Here is a 20,301-nt window from a genome sequence, read left to right as displayed (position 1 = left end):
CTTAATATAATGATGGTCATGTGAAAATCTTGAGACCGTCCAAAAAATAAGTCTATTGGGCAAAATTCATTTAATTTGAATTTCTTAAATTATTGCAAGCTGGTCTTATAAATATATTGTTTAATTTATGTATTTTAAAGGATAAAGGAAAATATTTGAGAGAATAACGTTGGTTAAACTTTATTTTTAAAAATGACTCTAATCAAGTTTATTTGACTATTTTAAATACACACAAGAAAGTTATTTTTTAAAAAATATTTGATCTTAATATTTTACTAACCACTTTAAAACTACATATTAAAAAATATATAAAATATTTTTTGAAACGGTTTTGATTTGGCCGTAGAATATCGAGGGGAAATGAGAAGGCCAATTTTCTTACAATAATGTTTGTGGCCAGTAGACAATGAGAAGGCCCATTTGCTTGACCCATCCGAACTTAACCCTACTTGAGTTACATTCGTCCATATATGTCCTCGAGCATCACATGATCAATCTGTTAATTTCAGAGGCTTGCAGTTAATACAAGTAACTATTCTCTTTTTCCTCTCGATTCAGTCTCCTCTTGAACTCAACTCCGTGCTGCGGAGAGTAGAGTATAACTTTTGCGGCAGAATCGATTGTGGTTTCGCTGATTTGCTGTTGGATATTGATTGTGTGCGCGATGAAGCCGCTGCTTGATTATCTTGTAGTTATTTATTTTTGGTGTTCTTTTCCATATTTGTTTATGAAACTCAATGATTTTTAAATGCGGCGATGTTTGAGTTGCTTGTTTTTTGTTTATTCGAGAAAATTTTCTGTTTAGTTCAAGTGGTGATAACTGGAGTGAGCTCGTGAAGAGATTTCTTGATAGTAAACTTATTAGTTCTGGTTTGGATGTACGATTTCTGTCTTTTACATTTTTGAAGATTCCTGTTGGACTCTTGCAGTAATAGTTATACCTGAATCCAGAGTTGAATTGGTTGTATTTCTTCAGTAAACGTGCTCGAATCATGTGAAATACAGGAATCATACATAAGAAAATTATAACGTGACAGATCCATTTGCACTAAAATAGGGGAACCTCCTCTTCCCCTCTTTTTTGAAACGGTTTTGATTTGGTCGTAGAATATCGAGGGGAATAAGCTTCGACTCGAGCTAAATATTCAAATCCATATTTGATTTAGACAACGCCGACGTAGTTGCTTCTGAAAGCAATTTTGAAGGAAGGGCTTGCAAATCGAATAATCCTTGTGTGCTTCAGTAAAGGTTACGCCGTTTTATTCATATTTTAATTTCAGATATAAATTACTTGAGTTTATTTATGCTGGATAATCTTTATTTGTTGTGATCACAATATGCTCTGTGGAAGAGGCATTCAAACCGGCCATCCGGGTCCTAGTTATGAAGTCAAAGATAAGGTGGTTTACTTCCATGTACTTCATCCCGTTGTATGTGTATTTATGTAGCTTTGGTCAATTTCTAAATGGCTACAAAATACTGAAATAGTCTCTAGCGTTTAGAAAGTTATGGGGGGATAAGGCCACACTGAGATGGTTTATACTCTCAGCTTATACGTAACTCAAATGAATTTTCTTTTGTGACTCTGACCACTAAATATCTCTAAGGTTCTCTAATTTATCTTCTCTTTAATGGAGAATTGTTGTCCATGTAAGATCGAAAGTTCTTTGTCTGTTGCATCTTTCAGATCAGTGAGGAAGATTGTGAATTTAGATATTCACAATGCAGCGACTTAAAGCAGATTCCCGTGTACTTTGGCGATTGAAATTTAGTCATATGAGGTTACTTTCAAAATCAGAACTTCTTTACAGTGACTGTATTAAAAACTTACTGCATCAATTTAATTGGAATAGCTGGAGTTTGACGGTTGATAGCATTTTTGGACTCTTATTTTCCAATTGAGATCATTTTTTCAGACAGTTGAACTTTTGTTAAAACATGAAAGATTTTATATGATTTCTATCTGAACAGAAACTAGTTGTTGCCTGTTTTAGCTTTTCTAATTTATTTTGAGTTTTGGCAATTAGATCCAAAAATTATACAAAAGCTGATTAGAAATATTTTGTATTTGTATTTATTCCTAGCAACTCCCCAGAATTAATACATAAAGATGCATTTTAACCTCTGAATGATGAAAACCTAACAAGATACTTGAATCTTCTTACCATTTTTATTTAAACTTCCTAGTTTAAAATCAAACATAAGACTCCCTGCGAATGAGGCATGTTGAGGCAAACATGCCTGATTTTTTAATTGCAGTTGATAGTGATACCTTACCAAAATTCAGTATCACGGTTTCATCATTCTGGTGCTTAGAATATGTATAATATTATTTTGTTGATGAGATTCAGAAGTTGAGAAAGTTGTTGGTTTCATCATTCTGTTACTGTGCGCGGTCATACTTCATTGATGTTTACTCAATAATCGATACTTCTGCGTGGTGCAACGATATCAAAGGTGAACTGTAGGTAATATTCAGAAAGTCTTACTTTGTTATTTATTCTTTTATTTATTTAACACCCTAAGCTATTACAATTATCAATTTTTTGCCCTTCGATGAGCAGATTGTTTCTCGCAATCACCAAAATGAGTTGGTCAAGTGGACCCCAGATGAGATAATTATAGAAAGGGTTAAAAACACCGGCTTTGACATTGTATATCGTATGGGCTCCAACATGAGGAGTGATGTTAATCTATTTGTGGCCCTTGTTAGTCTCTATTCTTTGGAGGAGGATTGTTTTTTGTTGGTGGTAGAAAGATTGCTCCTACGCTTGATGACGTGGCGAGAATTATGGCCCTCCCAATCGATGGGAAGCCTGTTACTGGGAGGGATTTTAAGAAAGCTCCTTTTAGGGCATTGTGCGAAGAGCTGCTGGGTAGTGAAAATTTTGCATCCGGACGGTCTGAATCTCAAATTAAAATGAATGATTTGTTGGATTTAATGGTCGTCCTCAAGATGCAGTTGGTGAGGGGTTATATATATGCAAGAGCCTTTGTGTTGTACGTACTAGGATGTGTAGTCTGCCCTGCGAAGGATAATTCTAGAATGCCTTCAATGTTCCTTTCTCTCTTGAGGAATGTGGATGATATCAAGGATTTTGCTTGAGGGGCAGCTTTTTTGCCCCAATCGATGCATCAAGTGAGGTTGCTGAGGGAAAACTTGGAAGCCACCACAACCTCTGCTTGCATACCGTTCTTTATGGTAAGTTTTGCATGTGCTTTTTTTTTTTGTTATACTTTTACTAATGTTTAATGATTTTTTTATCTTTTTTTTACTGGTTTTTTTATTTGAGTATGTGAAAGACATTGCATCTAGCTGCATTCGTGGAAGGGTGGTTGTGGTGCCCCCGCTAAATTTCCCTCTCTCAGTGTCCTGGTCAGATCTGTTGGGAATAAAAACTCAAAATAACCATGGGAAGTTGAGCCAAGATGAATACGTATATATGCTTGGTCGAAATGAGGTATAATCCATAATTCCTCTCTTTTGGTTTATTTTATATGTTATTTATTGGTTGTCTAATAATTTTTTATTTTTCTTGTATCAGCTCATTTTGAGGTCGTATGAGCGATTGCCAACTGATTTTCTACCCGTGCATCTTCGAGCCCAATTTCACGTTGCTTACACACACACGGTGATGATTTGTTTTGAGCAATTGGCATATCATGTGCCGCAAGACTGCCCGTAGAAGTTGGGCCTCCAGGAAGAAGATATTGTGGAGCTTTCACCACTACCTTCGGTTAAATCATTGCAACGCACTGATGCTAACAAGCCTGATTGGAGTGTGAAGTTTGCTGAGCAAGTGGAAGCTTGGAATGCAAGGATGATGCATTATATATGCAGCTTGCAAAAATTAATTTTACAACAGTCGTAAATCCCAACCTCAATGGAGTCAGATTTTCACGTGAACGTCTACACGAGAAGCATCAAGAGACGTGCCAGTTATTAATGACTACAAATCGTGTGCGAACGTGATGTTCCCATGAACATCGTAAAAAATATGTGTATATATCACTCGCCGTAGCATACTCACCCCAAAATAAATTTATTATTTTGCATAATATGTTTATAGTTTTTAATTATCTTACTAAATAAAAAAAAAGTATTAAAAATTTTAATAAATTTTAATTATATAATATTTTTAAAATTATATTAATAAATATATTGTTTAATTACAAACTTGCATAAACGTGCCAGTAGTGGCTTCCAAACGTGTGTTATATTAGTTTTCTTTTTAAATGTGATGGTCACGTGAACATCATTCATTAAAGGATGTTCATGTGAACATCTTTGTACAGTCCATCGGTGAAAGTTAATTGGACCCTATCTTTCTTTGTCAGTATACTATGAACGTCAAATCCCAACGTCCACCGAGTCAGATGCTCACGTGAACATCTGCAGAAGAAGCATGAATAGATGTGCCAGTTATTAATGACTACAAAACGTGTGGGCCCATTAGTTTTTTTTTTAACATGATGTTCACGTGAGCATCTAATGACATGGTACTTAATTAAAATGATGGTGAATCAATTACAATTTCTTAATTATCTTTGTTATTTTTATTGGATTGATTTTATTTTATTTAAATTTTAATAGATCCAAAATAATATTAAAAAAACAAATTAATTTGGTTTCTTTTGTGATAAAGCAATTACAGGAAATTTGTAATAATAATAATAATAATAATAATAACAACGAGTGATGTAAAATTGGTTCCATTTGTACAGAATTAAATTAATAAATAAACTAGTCTTATAAAAATCACAAACTAGCGATGTGAAAATAAAAAATGAGACGCAGCCCAAAAATCTATTCGAAGGTATACACACTGAATGGGGAGATGGAGAGCTTCCCTCGTAATCTCCCGCATCATATGTGCATCGAAATCAGCATTTAGGGGGGTGTATTCAACGTGGAAAATTTATTGACTTTTAATGACTTTTGTAGATTTTAAAAATCTAGAGGTATTCAATCAAGACTTTTGCATACTCTATAGAAGTCTTGTGGTATTCAAAATAGACTTTCATGGAGTTTTAAAAAGTCAAGTGGTATTCAAAATTGACTTTTATAAACTCTATAAAAGTCTACAGGTATTCAAATTTTTCATGGACTTTTAATAACTCCATGGAATTCATTGACATACAAACATTAAAGCCTAAGGTACAACTACAAATTGTAAAAAATTGTATTTGGTTCACCCCAAAGATTTGAATGGATTTTTAAAACTTCTAACTCTCTCTCTGTCGCTTCACATCACATATCTTCATATCTTCTCTCCTCTCATCTATTTCTATTACTCTCTCAAAGTTTCGAAGTGTATTTCTATATATATTTTCATCTTTCTTTTTCAAATTTTTCATTTTTTGGCTGATTGTTCATTTAATAATTTTTTATTTTAATAACACGGGAAAATTTTGAATTATAGAATTGATTTTGTGATTTTTAATTTATGATTTATACAAATTAATGTAATATTCAATAATAATAAAAGATGATCAAAAAAAATGTTGTTTAATTCTTAATAATTGAATAGTTTCGTAACAACAATGATTTTTTAAATTCATTTTCGTATTTTTAATTATTATGTAAGCTATGATATTTTTATACAAAATTATATTCACACAATAATAAATAATATTATTTTTACATTTATATTATCAATTTAAAAATAAGATTACATGTTAATCAATTGATGTATTTTAAAAAATTTACAAACATGCATATAAACCCACATATATATACATGTAAAGATTAAACGATTTAACTTTTAAATAAGTAAATTTATTTATTAATATAAATATTAAAAATAATTTCAAATTGAATATGTTATATATGTCAATTAATTATTGGTTCAAAGAAATTAATAAAAAATCACATGTTATAGTTAAGTACAAAATTTATAAAATTCTATAAAAAAAAATCTACAAAAGTCTATAAAAATCTTGCAAAAAAGTCTACATAAATCCACATAAATCTGTTTATAAATTTGTGAGATTCCATAAAAGGCAATAAAAATTTATCAAATCCATAAAAATCTATCATTTAAAAAAATCATTAAAAATCATCAAAACTCTGAATTGAATACACCCCACTTAATCTTAACTACAACAGAAACCCACCTCTTAGATCTCCATATTTTTCATTGATTTCAGAGAATAGGAACCAGTTCTTGAATTTAAGGTTGTTTTCTGCACTCCCATTTCCATCTCCTTATTATACTGACGATTTCCATTTCAAGACCCACGATTTTGACCAGAACCAGATTGGCGAAGAGGTTTCCAAATACGAGGACGAGTTGAAAATCCCGGTCAAGGCTTTCTTTCTTTGCACCAGGTTCTTCACTTTGAATATTCAAGAATGCCTTTTTCACTGTGGATGATGTAAAATTTGAATTTCACTGTTATTGATGTAAAGTTTGGATTTTTTTATTGCGCGATGTAGGAGGCATGTGTATATCTTTCGAGTTATGTGGTTGATTTGTTGGTCTGGTGTTGATTTTGAGTACTTTTGGCCGTGCCAAAGCTGTTGTTTTTCCCTTTTCATTGAACTGGGGTGATGATATTTGGTGAGCTTACTTGTTTGTTTATGTCATGTCTTATTGGGACTAAGGTCCTTATTTTGTTATAAGAGGTCTTTACTGGTGTTTTAGATGACATAACACTCGAGATTCTTCTTTTTTCTTGTTAAATCATGAGAAAGATACCAAATTTAGATGCATTCATGATTCACCCCAGTAAACTGGATTTGGATGGGGAGAGCGGTTTGGAAAGAAACCAAAAGGTGATAAGATGATCCTGTTTCCGTGACAGGAGCAAGGTTTTTCCAAATTTCAATGTTTGATCTTGGAAAAATTAATGTCTGATGGAAAACATTTTTATTAGTTGCATCTGATCTCTGTATGGATAATTTAATTTTTCATATTGATTCTCAAGTTGGACACGCATTTTGGCTGCATAATTTTTTGGTTGATGTCTACAGCACTTAGGAATTTTGAATTGTTTTGAATTTCCATGTAACACAATGTGTGTGATTCCTGCTGTTTGTAGTACTGGTGCAATTGCGTATGTGATGATATCTGTAGGATGTGGGGTAGGATTCATTCGCCTTCACTCCACCATCTTTTTTTTCTTTTCAATGCTATCCTGTCTCAATTTTCTGGGTCTTCAGAATTCATGTTTTGGCAGCGTTGATTTGAAGAATCTTCAAGCTGAAGAATTCAAGATATGTTATTCCCCGCAACCTCGCGATCATCAAATAGTATTGCTCTCCGATATTTCGACTCCCCTCTGCAAGCAGTAAGAAATTTTGGACCCCTGCTTTTGCTTGAAAATATTCCAATCCACACGTCATTCTCATTTATGTTCTGCATGTTTGGTTCAAAGTGTATACTATACATTGCCTATATAATTGCCAAGCATTTAAATAGAACTGAATGTTCGTTGCCATGACAATGGTAGAGTATGGAGGGATCTCGTGAATCAATAGTACGTAAATTCTTCTGTGAAGGATTGCCTTGTTATGATATAAGCTCGAACAATGGTTCTTGGAGTTACGAGCCGAGATGCCTAACTTTTTATTCTACATAGTATAGTATTTACCTAGTATACTTGACCAAGCAAAATTTTGAATATTCACAGATGTTTTCGATGTTCACATGCTTAAGATGCCATTTGGTGGACACCCACATCTTTCTTTGTCGGTACGGCGAGGCACGCCTTTATACTGCGAAATGACAACTGAGTGGTATAAAAAGTAGATGATCATGGGAACATCCAATATAAGATCCTACTACTAGTAAATATATTATATTTTTCATAATTCTAATGACAGGATGCTTAATTATAATGATGGTCATGTGAACATCTTGAGACCGTCCAAAAAATAAGTCTATTGGGAAAAATTCATTTCATTTGAATTTCTTAAATTATTGCAAACTGGTCTTATAAATATATTGTTTAATTTATTTTAATTATCTTAATTAATATATTTTAAAGGATAAAGGAAAATATTTGAGAGAATAACATTGGTTAAACTTTATTTTTAAAAATGACTCTAATCAAGTTTATTTGACTATTTTAAATACACACAAGAAAGTTATTTTTTTTTAAATATTTGATCTTAATATTTTACTAACCACTTTGAAACTACATATTAAAAAATATTTTTTGAAACGGTTTTGATTTGGTCGTAGAATATCGAGGGGAAATGAGAAGGCCCATTTTCTTACAATAATGTCGTGGCCAGTAGGCAATGAGAAGGCCCATTTGCTTGGCCCATCCGAACTTAACCCTACTTGAGTTACATTCGTCCATATTTTTCCTCGAGCATCACATGATCAATCTGTTAATTTCAGAGGCTTGCAGTTAATACAAGTAACTATTCTCTTTTTCCTCTCGATTCAGTCTCCTCTTGAACTCAACTCCGTGCTGCGGAGAGTAGAGTATAACTTTTGCGGCAGAATCGATTGTGGTTTCGCTGATTTGCTGTTGGATATTGATTGTGTGCGCGATGAAGCCGCTGCTTGATTATCTTGTAGTTATTTATTTTTGGTGTTCTTTTCCATATTTGTTTATGAAACTCAATGATTTTTAAATGCGGCGATGTTTGAGTTGCTTGTTTTTTGTTTATTCGAGAAAATTTTCTGTTTAGTTCAAGTGGTGATAACTGGAGTGAGCTCGTGAAGAGATTTCTTGATAGTAAACTTATTAGTTCTAGTTTGGATGTATGATTTCTGTCTTTTACATTTTTGAAGATTCCTGTTGGACTCTTGCAGTAATAGTTATACCTGAATCCAGAGTTGAATTGGTTGTATTTCTTCAGTAAACGTGCTCGAATCATGTGAAATACAGGAATCATACATAAGAAAATTATAACGTGACAGATCCATTTGCACTAAAATAGGGGAACCTCCTCTTCCCCTCTTTTTTGAAACGGTTTTGATTTGGTCGTAGAATATCGAGGGGAATAAGCTTCGACTCGAGCTAAATATTCAAATCCATATTTGATTTAGACAACGCCGACGTAGTTGCTTCTGAAAGCAATTTTGAAGGAAGGGCTTGCAAATCGAATAATCCTTGTGTGCTTCAGTAAACGTTACGCCGTTTTATTCATATTTTAATTTCAGATATAAATTACTTGAGTTTATTTATGCTGGATAATCTTTATTTGTTGTGATCACAATATGCTCTGTGGAAGAGGCATTCAAACCGGCCATCCGGGTCCTAGTTATGAAGTCAAAGATAAGGTGGTTTACTTCCATGTACTTCATCCCGTTGTATGTGTATTTATGTAGCTTTGGTCAATTTCTAAATGGCTACAAAATACTGAAATAGTCTCTAGCGTTTAGAAAGTTATGGGGGGATAAGGCCACACTGAGATGGTTTATACTCTCAGCTTATACGTAACTCAAATGAATTTTCTTTTGTGACTCTGACCACTAAATATCTCTAAGGTTCTCTAATTTATCTTCTCTTTAATGGAGAATTGTTGTCCATGTAAGATCGAAAGTTCTTTGTCTGTTGCATCTTTCAGATCAGTGAGGAAGATTGTGAATTTAGATATTCACAATGCAGCGACTTAAAGCAGATTCCCGTGTACTTTGGCGATTGAAATTTAGTCATATGAGGTTACTTTCAAAATCAGAACTTCTTTACAGTGACTGTATTAAAAACTTACTGCATCAATTTAATTGGAATAGCTGGAGTTTGACGGTTGATAGCATTTTTGGACTCTTATTTTCCAATTGAGATCATTTTTTCAGACAGTTGAACTTTTGTTAAAACATGAAAGATTTTATATGATTTCTATCTGAACAGAAACTAGTTGTTGCCTGTTTTAGCTTTTCTAATTTATTTTGAGTTTTGGCAATTAGATCCAAAAATTATACAAAAGCTCATTAGAAATATTTTGTATTTGTATTTATTCCTAGCAACTCCCCAAAATTGATACATAAAGATGCATTTTAACTTCTGAAAGATGAAAACCTAACAAGATACTTGTATCTTCTTACCTATTTTATTTAAACTTCCTAGTTTAAAATCAAACATAAGACTCCCTGCGAATGAGGCATGTTGAGGCAAACATGTCTGATTTTTTAATTGCAGTTGATAGTGATAACTTACCAAAATTCAGTATCGTGATTTCATCATTCTGGTGCTTAGAATATGTACGATATTATTTTGTTGATGAGATTCAGAAGTTGAGAAAGTTGTTGGTTTCATCATTCTGTTACTGTGCGCAGTCATACTTCATTGATGTTTACTCAAGAATCGATACTTTTGCGTGGTGCAACGATATCAAAGGTGAAATGAAAGTAATATTCAGAAAGTCTTACTTTGTTATTTATTCTTTTATTTATTTAACACCTCAAGCTATTACAATTATCAATGTTTTGCCCTTCGATGAGCAGATTGTTTTTCACAATCACCAAAATGAGTTGGTCAAGTGGACCCCAGATGAGAGAATTATAGAAAGTGTTAAAAACACCGGCTTTGACATTGTATATCGTATGGGCTCCTACATGAGGAGTGATGTTAATCTATTTGTTGCCCTTGTTAGTCTCTATTCTTTGGAGGAGGATTGTTTTTTTGTTGGTGGTAGAAAGATTGCTCCTACGCTTGATGACGTGATGAGAATTATGGGCCTCCCAATCGATGGCAAGCCTGTTACTGGGAGGGATTTTAAGAAAGCTCCTTTTAGGGCATTGTGCGAAGAGCTGCTGGGTAGCGCAAATTTTGCATCCGGACGGTCTGAATCTCAAATTAAAATGAATGATTTGTTGGATTTAATGGTCGTTCCTCAAGATGCAGTTGGTGAGGGGTTAGATATATGCAAGAGCCTTTGTGTAGTACGTACTATGATGTGTAGTCTGCCCGGCGAAGGATAATTCTAGAATGCCTTCAATGTTCCTTTCTCTCTTGAGGAATGTGGATGAGAGGATTTTGCTTTGGGGCAGCTTTTTTAGCCCAATCGATGCATCAAGTGAGGTGCCTGAGGGAAAACTTGGAAGCCACCACAACCTCTGCTTGCATACCGTTCTTTATGGTAAATTTTGCATTTGCTTTTTTTGTTAGACTTTCGCTAATGGTTAATGATTTTTTTTATCTTTTTTTACTGGTTTTTAGGTTTTTTTATTTGAATATGTGAAAGACATTGCATCTAGCTGCATTCGTGGAAGGGTGGTTGTGGTGCCCCCGCTAAATTTCCCTCTGATAGTGTCCTGGTCAGATCTGTTGGGAATAAAAACTCAAAATAACCATGGGAAGTTGAGCCAAGATGAATACGTATATATGCTTGGTCGAAATGAGGTATAATCCATAATTCCTCTCTTTTGGTTTATTTTATATGTTATTTATTGCTTGTCTAATAAATTTTTTATTTTTCTTGTATCAGCTCATTTTGAGGCCGTATGAGCGATTGCCAGCTGATTTTCTACCCGTGCGTCTTCGAGCCCAACTTCACGTTGCCTACACACACACGGTGATGATTTGTTTTGAGCAATCGGCATATCATGTGCCGCATGTCTGTCCGAAGAAGTTGGGCCTCCAATAAGAAGATATTGTGGAGCTTTCACCACTACCTTCGGTTAAATCATTGCAGCGCACTGATGCCAACAAACCTGATTGGAGTGTGAAGTTTGCTGAGCAAGTGGAAGCTTGGAATGCAAGGATGATGCATTATAAGTGTACAAATAAACATGTTTATAAACAACTCTAACCAGCAGTTGAAACTCCCTCAGAGTGAACATCTTCATTCCTCGTATCCCCAACATCTTCATTCCTCATATCCCCATCTTAATTATAAGCACAAAAAAAGAGTGATATTGAACAAGTTATATAAATAAAGTCAAACAACATGTGTGACTATAGCATTTACTACAATAGCACCTTGAACCACAACTCCATGCAGAGTGTCAACCTCAACATGCAGCTGGACAACTCCCAAATCTTCCAAAAAAACAAAAATGGTCACAGTATAGAAAAAGTCAACTACATGTTAACTAGTATAAAAAATCATTTTATACCAATTAATTTTTGCAGGCTTCATATATAATGCATCATCCTTGTATTCCAAGCTTCCACTTGCTCAGCAAACTTCACACTCCAATCAGGCTTGTTGGCATTAGTGCGCTGCAATGATTTAACAGAAGGTAGTGATGAAAGCTCCACAACATCTTCCTGGAGGCCCAACTTCTCCGGGCAGACATGCGGCACATGATATGCCAATTGCTCAAAACAAATCATCACTGTGTGTGTAAGCAACGTGAAGTTGGGCTCGAAGATGCACGGGTAGAAAATCAGCTGGCAATCGCTCATACGGCCTCAAAATGAGCTGATACAAGAAAAATAAAAAATTATTAGACAAGCAATAAATAACATATAAAATAAACCAAAAGAGAGAAATTATGGATTATACCTCATTTCCGCCAATCATATATACGTATTCATCCTGGCTCAACTTCTCAAGGTTATTTTGAGTTTTTATTCCCAACAGATCTGACCAGGACACTATGAGAGGAAAATTTAGTGGGGTCACCACAACCACCCTTCCACGAATGCAGCTAGATGCAATGTCTTTCACATACTAAAAAAAAAAAACTAAAAACCAGTAAAAAAAAAAAAGATAAAAAAATCATTAACCATTAGCAAAAGTATAACAAAAAAAGAAAAGAAAATGCAAAACTTACCATAAAGAACGGTATGCAAGCATAGGTTCTGGTGGCTTCCAAGTTTTCCCTCAGGCACCTCACTTGATGCATCGATTGGGCCAAAAAAGCTGCCCCCCAAGCAAAATCCTTGACCTCATCCGCATTCTTCAAGAGAGAAAGGAACATTGAAGACATTCTAGAATTATCCTTCGCCGGGCAGACTGCACATCCTAGTACGTACAACACAAAAGCTCTTGCATATATATCTAACCCCTCACCAACTGCATCTTGAGGAACGACCATGATTTAATTTGAGATTCGGACCATTTGGATGCAAAATTTGCACTACCCAGCAGCTCTTCGCACAATGCCCTAAAAGGAGCTTTCTTAAAATCCCTCCCAATAACAGGCTTCCCATCGATTGGGAGGCCCATAATTCTCATCACGTCATCAAGCGTAGGAGCAATCTTTCTACCACCAATAAAAAAAGAATATTCCTCCAAAGAATAGAGACTAACAAGGGCAACAAATAGATTAACATCACTCCTCGTGTAGGAGCCTATACGATATACAATGTCAAAGCCGGTGTTTTTAACCCTTTCTATAATTATCTCATCTGGGGTCCACTTGACCAACTCATTTTGGTGATTGCGAGAAACAATCTGCTCATCGAAGGGCAAAAAATTGATAATTGTAATAGCTTGAGGTGTTAAATAAATAAAAGAATAAATAACAAAGTAAGACTTTCTGAATATTACCTTCATTTCACCTTTGATATCGTTGCACCACGCAAAAGTATCGATTCTTGAGTAAACAGCAATGAAGTGTGACTGCGCACAGTAACAGAATGATGGAACCAACAACTTTCTCAACTGAATCTCATCAACAAAATAATATTATACATATTCTAAGCACCAAATGATGAAACCATGATACTGAATTTTGGTAAGTTATCACTATCAACTGCAATTAAAAAATCAGGCATGTTAGCCTCAACATGCCTCATTCGCAGAGAGTCTTATGTTTGATTTTAAACTAGGAAGTTTAAATAAAAACAGGTAAGAAGATGCAAGTATCTTGTTAGGTTTTCATCCTTCAGAGGTTAAAATGCATATTTATGTATCAATTCTGGGGAGTTGCTAGGAATAAATACAAATACAAAATATTTTTAATCAGCTTTTGTATAATTTTTGGATCTAATTGCCAAAACTCAAAATAAATTAGAAAAGCTAAAACAGGCAACAGCTAGTTTCTGTTCAGATAGAAAGCATATAAAATCTTTCATGTTTTAACAAAATTTCATCTGTCTGGAAAATGATCTCAATTGGAAAATATGATTCCAAAAATGCTATCAACCGTCAAACTCCAGCTATTCCAATTAAATTGATGCAGTAAGTTTTTAATACATGGTCACTGTAAAGAAGTTCTGATTTTGAAAGTAACCTCATATGACTAAATTTCAATCGCCAAAGGAAACGGGAATCTGCTTTAAGTCACTGCATTGTGAATATCTAAATTCACAATCTTCCTCACTTATCTGAAAGATGCAAGCAGACAAAGAACTTTCGATTTTACATGGACAACAATTCTCCATTAAAGAGAAGATAAATTAGAGAACCTGAGATATATTTAATGGTCAGAGTGACAAAAGAAAATTCATTTGAGTTACGTATAAGCTGAGAGTTTAAACCATCTCAGTGTACCCTTATCCCCCCATAACTTTCTAAACGCTAGAGACTATTTCAGTATTTGGTAGCCATTTAGAAATTGACCAAAGCTACATAAATACACATACAACGGGATGAAGTACATGGAAGTAAACCACCTTATCTTTGACTTCAGAACTAGGATCCGGGATGGCCGGTTTGAATGCCAAATTTCGGCCATTGTCTTGTGGAATGAATGGAGGATGAGTTGTCTTAGTTGTGCAAAAAGCAAAAGCAAAAAGTTACTTGTGCATGCCATGTCATTAACTCAAAAGTTTCCTCCAATCCTTCACCTCTCAAGCATGCAATTCTATTTGGGCTTGTAACAATTACAAGGTCCATGGAATTTTATTTAAATGTCTCAAACATATTTGAGTCCATTTAAACTTTACTTGATTTCACTCAAGCACATTAGTTTAATAATTATTTCTAATTGGGCTTTACATGGCCCGATGTTATTTAATTAATTCAACACTTGAATTAATTTAATTATTTGGACTCTACTAGGCCCACTAGTGTTTAATTAATTCAACACTTGAATTAATTTAATTTATTCAATAATAATGTTTATGAAAATCACAATTTTCAAATACATTATTTGTTTGGCCAACTTTTAATTTAGGAATACTTCCTCAAATTAAAAGTTGCATTCTCCTTATAGAAATCATACTTCTATTTTATTTACGCTTATACCTCATTTACAAGTCGTTCAACACATTGAACTATTTTACTTCTCAACGGGATCTAGAAAGTTAGCACTTGTGTGACCCTCAATGGTTCATTGATACAATCAGTCGTGGGTTCACATCTCAATGTGATTCGGGACTAAAAATGTCTTTATATGAGCATACCACAATTGCTCAATTCTTACTTATCAACTCCTTGATAATAAGAACGTCAAAACTCAAGTCTGATAATACCCAACCAATCATGTTAAACGCCTAGCAGCATCGCTTACATGATTCCCTAGGTATCAAATGATAGTGCCTGCAAGAACCATTCAATTATGGTTAGCATACAATACGGTCCCTTCAACTCATATAACCCGATCGATACGACAATCATTGGTATATCGAGAGTTGTCAATGAATCGATACTATGTGTCATGTCGTAGTTGCATCGATGATGTAACCTAAGAAACCCCTTTCTTAATTACCACCATACTCTGATCAGAGATTTCAAACTACATACACATAGGATATCCATACTCGAAGGTAAGCGGTGAATCACCGACTACAATGCATCGACTCCTATATGTTTCGACAAAGCACCCAACATTGCCACCTGATGACCCCATATGAGTCGGTAAACAAGTCAAAGTACAATGCTAGCATATAGAGTCTCAATGTTATCCCGGGTCATAAGGACTAATGGTGTACAACCATAAACTAGGTCGTTTCTGAAAGCGGACCGGTTACGGAGGCCGGAAACGCAACGGAAGCGAAAAATTAAATTTTAAGAGCAAAATTTCGGCCCCCACAAGAACATTGTGCAATATTTACAAAAATTAAACCATACATAGGAGGTTTAAGAAGATATACCTATCAACTTAAAGAAGTTGATGAATGGCACCAACTTGATTGTAGAACAACCAAGCTCTTGAAAGGAATGAAGAGTCTACAAGCTTCCCTTCTTGCTCCTATATCAAGCCCACCACTTAGCAAGGCAAATCCCCTCAAAAATTGCACTAGAAAATTTTTGAGGATTTTTCAAAGAGAAATTTGTCTCCAAAAATGAAGAACAAAAAGGAGAGAAAAATCTTGTGTGTGTTAGAACAAGAAAAATCGGCCAAGTGAGTGTGTTAGTGAGTGGGAGACTAGCCTAGGTAGTTGTGAAAGTTGTCTCTCAAAAGTTGCATGTCTTTGGAATTTTTTATTAAAAAGTAATCAACAACCTTTCACCTCCCAAGCATGCAAACCCTAGCATGTCTCACATATATTATATGGTTTTTAACACATTAAAAACCATAGACTAAATTTTATTATCTCAAACACATTTGAGATTAATTAAATATTACTTGATTTTACTCAAGTCCCACTAGTTAAATAATTATTTAAATTAAGCTCTACTAGACTTAATATTATTTAATTAATCCAACACTTGAATTAATTTAATTATTTAGACTCTACTAGGTCCACTAGTAATTAATTAATTCAACACTTGAATTAATTTAATTTAGTCTCCAATAATGTTCATGAAAATCACAATTTTCAACTACATTATTTACTCGGCCAAATTTTAATCTTAGGAACACTTCCATAAATTAAAATTTGTATTTCTCTCTTAGAAGTCATACTTCTATTTTTCTTAACGCTTATAAACACATTTATAAGCCGTTCAACACATTGAACTATTTTACTTCTCTTCGGGATTTACTAAGCAAGTACTTGTGTGGCCCTCAATGGTTCATTGATACAACTAGCCGTGGGTTCACATCTCAATGTGATTCGGACTAAACATGTCCTTATTCGAGCATACCTCAATTGCTCCATTCTTACTTATCAACTCCTTGATAGTAAGAACGTCAGAACTCAAGTCTGATAGTACCCAACCAATCACGTTAAACGCCTAGCAGCATCGCTTACGTGATTCCCTAGGTATCACATGATAGTGCCTGCAAGAACCATTCAATTATGGTTAGCGTACAGTACGGTCCCTTCAACTCATATATCCCGACCGATTCGACAACTATTGGTCTATCGAGAGTTGTCAATGAATCGATACTATGTGTCATGTTGTGGTTGCATCGATGGTGTAATCTATGAAACCCCTTTCATAATTACCACCATACTCTGATCAGAGATTTCAACCCACATATACATGAAAAACACATAGGATATCCATACCCGTAGGTAAGCGGTGAATCCCCGACTACAATGCATCGACTCCTATATGTTTCGCCGTAACACCCAACCTTGCCACCTAATGACCCCATAAGAGTCGGTAAACAAGTCAAAGTGAAACGCTAGCACATAGAGTCTCAATGTTGTCCCGGGTCATAAGGACTAATTCTGTACAACCATAAACCAGGACTTTTCCACTCGATAAGTGAGAACCACTTGGAAAGTCCTTTTATGGAGGGTTGTTCAGTGCACTCTACAAGGAGCACCTATCTGCATGTTCGGACATCACAATGTCCCCTACCAATGAAACATGGTACTCACATCGCAGATACTAGTCTCTAACTCGAGCGGCCTTTATCCTTCTTAGTGGCGGCTGAATCGACTAGGAACGGTTTAGAATATACAGTATTCCAAATATGAGTTTCATGATACTCATCATATGAGCATCTCATATTCTTTCTACTATTTGTATATTCAAGGACTTTATCTATGCAACTAGCATGGGTATAAAGATAAAGATGCGCCAAATTAATAAATTGAAATATTATTAAAATAAAGATCGTTTATACAAAGAGTTTCATTGTGAACAGTCGGCCAACACTTGGCTCGACGTGCACCTACTCTAACAGTTTCCACTCGATAACTGAGAACCACTTGAAAAGTCTTTTATGGAGGGTTGTTCAGTGCACTCTACAAGGAGCACCTATCTGCATGCTCGGACATCACAATGTCCCTTACCAATGAAACATGGTACTCACATAGCAGATACTAGTCTCAAACTCGAGCGGCCTATATCCTTCTTAGCGGCGGCTGAATCGACTAGGAACTGTTTAGAATATACATTATTCCAAATATGAGTTTCATGATACTCATCATATGAGCATCTCATATTTTTTTTTACTATTTGTATATTCAAGTACTTTATCTATGCAACTAGCATGGGTATACAGATAAAGATGTGCCAAAACAATAATTTCAAATATTATTAAAATAAAGACTGTTTATACATAGAGTTTCATTGTGAACACTTGGCTCGACATACACCTACTCTAACAAAATATGCTCATTTACTCTTGTTTTTTAGCTATCATGGCCTTTAGAACTTTGCGACATTTCTTGTCATTTCTATTGCATCCCTTCTTCTGGTAGTAATTATTCTTGGGCTTTGGATACTTTGCAATGAAATGCCCAATATTTCTGAAATTAAAAAATACCTTGTCATCAGAAGATGATTCTTCCTTACAACTCCGATTTAGATTTTGAAAGGTTCAGTGATCTTACCTCATGAACTTTGAATTTTTTTTTGACAAACGACGACATTGCATCATTGCTGACTTGTTGAACAATCGTTTCTTGAACAAGTTTAACAATAGTGACAGTACAAGCTTTGGTTGGATGATTAGATGTAGATTCTTCTATGCTTCTGGTTTTTAGCTCAAACTCATACGTCTTTAGATTAACAAACAAGTTGTGCAGTTCTAACTTGTTTAAATATTCAGATTCCCTCATAGCAATCTCTTCATGTCTCATTCTCTTGGTAAAGCTCTCATCACCTTCATTGCTACATCTCTATTAGTATAGTCTTTCCAAGAGCTGCCAACTCAATGATAATAATGCTGAATCTCTCATCGAAATAATTCGGAGATTCTTTGGGCTTCATTTTGATGTTCCAAAATTTCTGCATTGTTATTATGAGTTTATTTTCTTTTGTTTGATCATTACATTCACAAAGCTTAATTAGATTTTCCCAAATCTTTTCTCGGTCTTATGAAATATGTTTTTGTACAGAGTTTGTATAATATATATCATTCTCCACATTATCCAAGTTTACCTTCCTTTTATAATCAAAAGTCCATTATGATCGGTTCTTCTCAATAATCTAAGATGCTCCGTCAGTAACACCAATTGCGGTGTTGACCTTCATGATCTTGATAGGTCAGTCAGTAATGACGCTGCTCATATCGTCGTCTTTTGCAGCTAAATGAGTCTGCGTTCTGATCTTCCAATAATCAAACTCTTCTTTGGAGAACACGATGATCTTACTTAAATATGCCATTGATGTAGATAGATTCAAAGATCAAGAAAATCCGCTCTAATATCGATTGTTAGGATTAGTTGAGGTATTTAGAGGGGGTGAATAAACATCTCACAAATTTTTATTCTTTTTCTGACTGTTAATGATCTCAACTGGTGTTAGCAGCTGAAATTGAATCTTGACCTTCAAAGTTCAGCGAACATTTGATATAATCAATGCGAAATATGTACAATGAAACTTTGTGACCAAATGAAAATCAAAAGAGCATAAAATGTAATACACGAGAATTGATTTTTGAAGTCTAAAATCCTTCTACATTCCCCCTTCTTTCGTTTCCAGAAGGTATTCAATAAAAGGCTTTGATAGTTACTCCTGCAAACACTCACTCCAATAGGTCCTGAACAATGACTACTAAAACTTTGAGAGTGTGCCTCGAATGTTTTCATCAAGACTTATAAACTCTTAGAAGATAATTGCAGGCAAGTTCATCTTGAGTCTCTTCTTTGCTGAATCTTGACATGACTTTATATAGATGATTTTCAACGTTGAAAATTAAACGATTATAAAGTATTCGTATTAATGGCTCTAACTGAAATCACACAAGATGTCACGTATCAATTGGCGTATTCCAAAAATAATATGTAGAAATAAATTCTTATAACATTGACAATTAACAGTCAGATGTATTCACCTTAACTAGTGTAAGGAACATTCCCTGAATATTTGATTTGCTGAATTCGTTCTTCATCTATTAAAGAAATAAGTCTGAGCTCATAAATAAAAGTGTGATCATTCAGTGAAAGGTTGTCCATTTAGTTCGGTAGACCTTAGACAGTCTTCAGATAAGTACGCGAATGTTCTTCTGAACTTAGTGGCTACTGAATTTGCTCGGTGTGCTGAATTTTAATCCTGTGATTTTAATTACTTGCAAAGGACACATCACCAAAACTTAAAATTACTCGATATATTTCTATGTCAAGCAATAATAGGAATGAAGATAAAAAAAAAATTCATTACTTCAAATAGATGCATGTCTATTGATACATGGAAAGCTTTTTAAGATTTATTTCGAA

General features: G+C 34.5%; 1 protein-coding gene and 5 long non-coding RNA genes across 8 annotated transcripts; 5 read left to right on the top strand and 1 right to left on the bottom strand.

Annotated features, from left to right (window-relative positions):
* Positions 1-665: 665 nt before the first annotated feature.
* On the top strand, positions 666-10,230 carry LOC140806535 (uncharacterized). 3 transcript variants are annotated; one of them, XR_012112575.1, is made up of 3 exons: positions 666-1,781; positions 9,009-9,090; positions 9,530-10,230. It is a non-coding gene; the product is annotated as an uncharacterized lncRNA (long non-coding RNA). The 3 variants fall into 3 exon arrangements; XR_012112574.1 differs by having other exon boundaries at positions 9,009-9,272; XR_012112576.1 differs by having other exon boundaries at positions 680-799; positions 866-1,781; positions 9,009-10,219.
* On the top strand, positions 3,282-3,656 carry LOC140806537 (uncharacterized). The gene is made up of 2 exons (XR_012112578.1): positions 3,282-3,461; positions 3,546-3,656. It is a non-coding gene; the product is annotated as an uncharacterized lncRNA (long non-coding RNA).
* On the top strand, positions 6,091-7,140 carry LOC140806538 (uncharacterized). Its single transcript, XR_012112579.1, has 3 exons — positions 6,091-6,178; positions 6,255-6,331; positions 6,440-7,140. It is a non-coding gene; the product is annotated as an uncharacterized lncRNA (long non-coding RNA).
* On the top strand, positions 8,517-8,844 carry LOC140806536 (uncharacterized). Its single transcript, XR_012112577.1, has 2 exons — positions 8,517-8,641; positions 8,708-8,844. It is a non-coding gene; the product is annotated as an uncharacterized lncRNA (long non-coding RNA).
* A 4-nt stretch (positions 10,231-10,234) lies between the features above and the next one.
* Positions 10,235-11,686, top strand: LOC140806533 (uncharacterized). The gene is made up of 4 exons (XM_073163089.1): positions 10,235-10,310; positions 10,407-11,041; positions 11,122-11,304; positions 11,390-11,686. Exons 2-4 carry the CDS (start codon positions 10,922-10,924, stop codon positions 11,546-11,548), a joined length of 462 nt encoding a protein of 153 aa, XP_073019190.1. The 5' UTR covers positions 10,235-10,310; positions 10,407-10,921; the 3' UTR covers positions 11,549-11,686.
* An 11-nt stretch (positions 11,687-11,697) lies between these two features.
* LOC140806534 (uncharacterized) lies at positions 11,698-12,804 on the bottom strand. The gene is made up of 5 exons (XR_012112573.1): positions 12,684-12,804; positions 12,413-12,594; positions 12,021-12,328; positions 11,884-11,943; positions 11,698-11,789 (listed from the first exon to the last, which is right to left on the bottom strand). It is a non-coding gene; the product is annotated as an uncharacterized lncRNA (long non-coding RNA).
* Between the last annotated feature and the right edge of the window lie 7,497 nt (positions 12,805-20,301).

The sequence above is a fragment of the Primulina eburnea genome, chromosome 12 (genome assembly GCF_022965805.1).
Source record: "Primulina eburnea isolate SZY01 chromosome 12, ASM2296580v1, whole genome shotgun sequence".
Lineage (NCBI taxonomy): Eukaryota > Viridiplantae > Streptophyta > Magnoliopsida > Lamiales > Gesneriaceae > Primulina > Primulina eburnea.
Note: the sequence above shows the minus strand (reverse complement) of the source record. Positions and strands in the feature narration are given on the sequence as shown.

Coding starts and splice junctions, on each gene's coding strand:
- LOC140806533 (XM_073163089.1), top strand. CDS start 10,922: ATGTGGATGAGAGGATTTTGCTTTGGGGCAGCTTTTTTAGCCCAATCG. Junction 11,042..11,121: donor CTTGCATACCGTTCTTTATG/GTAAATTTTGCA, acceptor ACTGGTTTTTAG/GTTTTTTTATTTGAATATGT. Junction 11,305..11,389: donor ATATGCTTGGTCGAAATGAG/GTATAATCCATA, acceptor TTCTTGTATCAG/CTCATTTTGAGGCCGTATGA.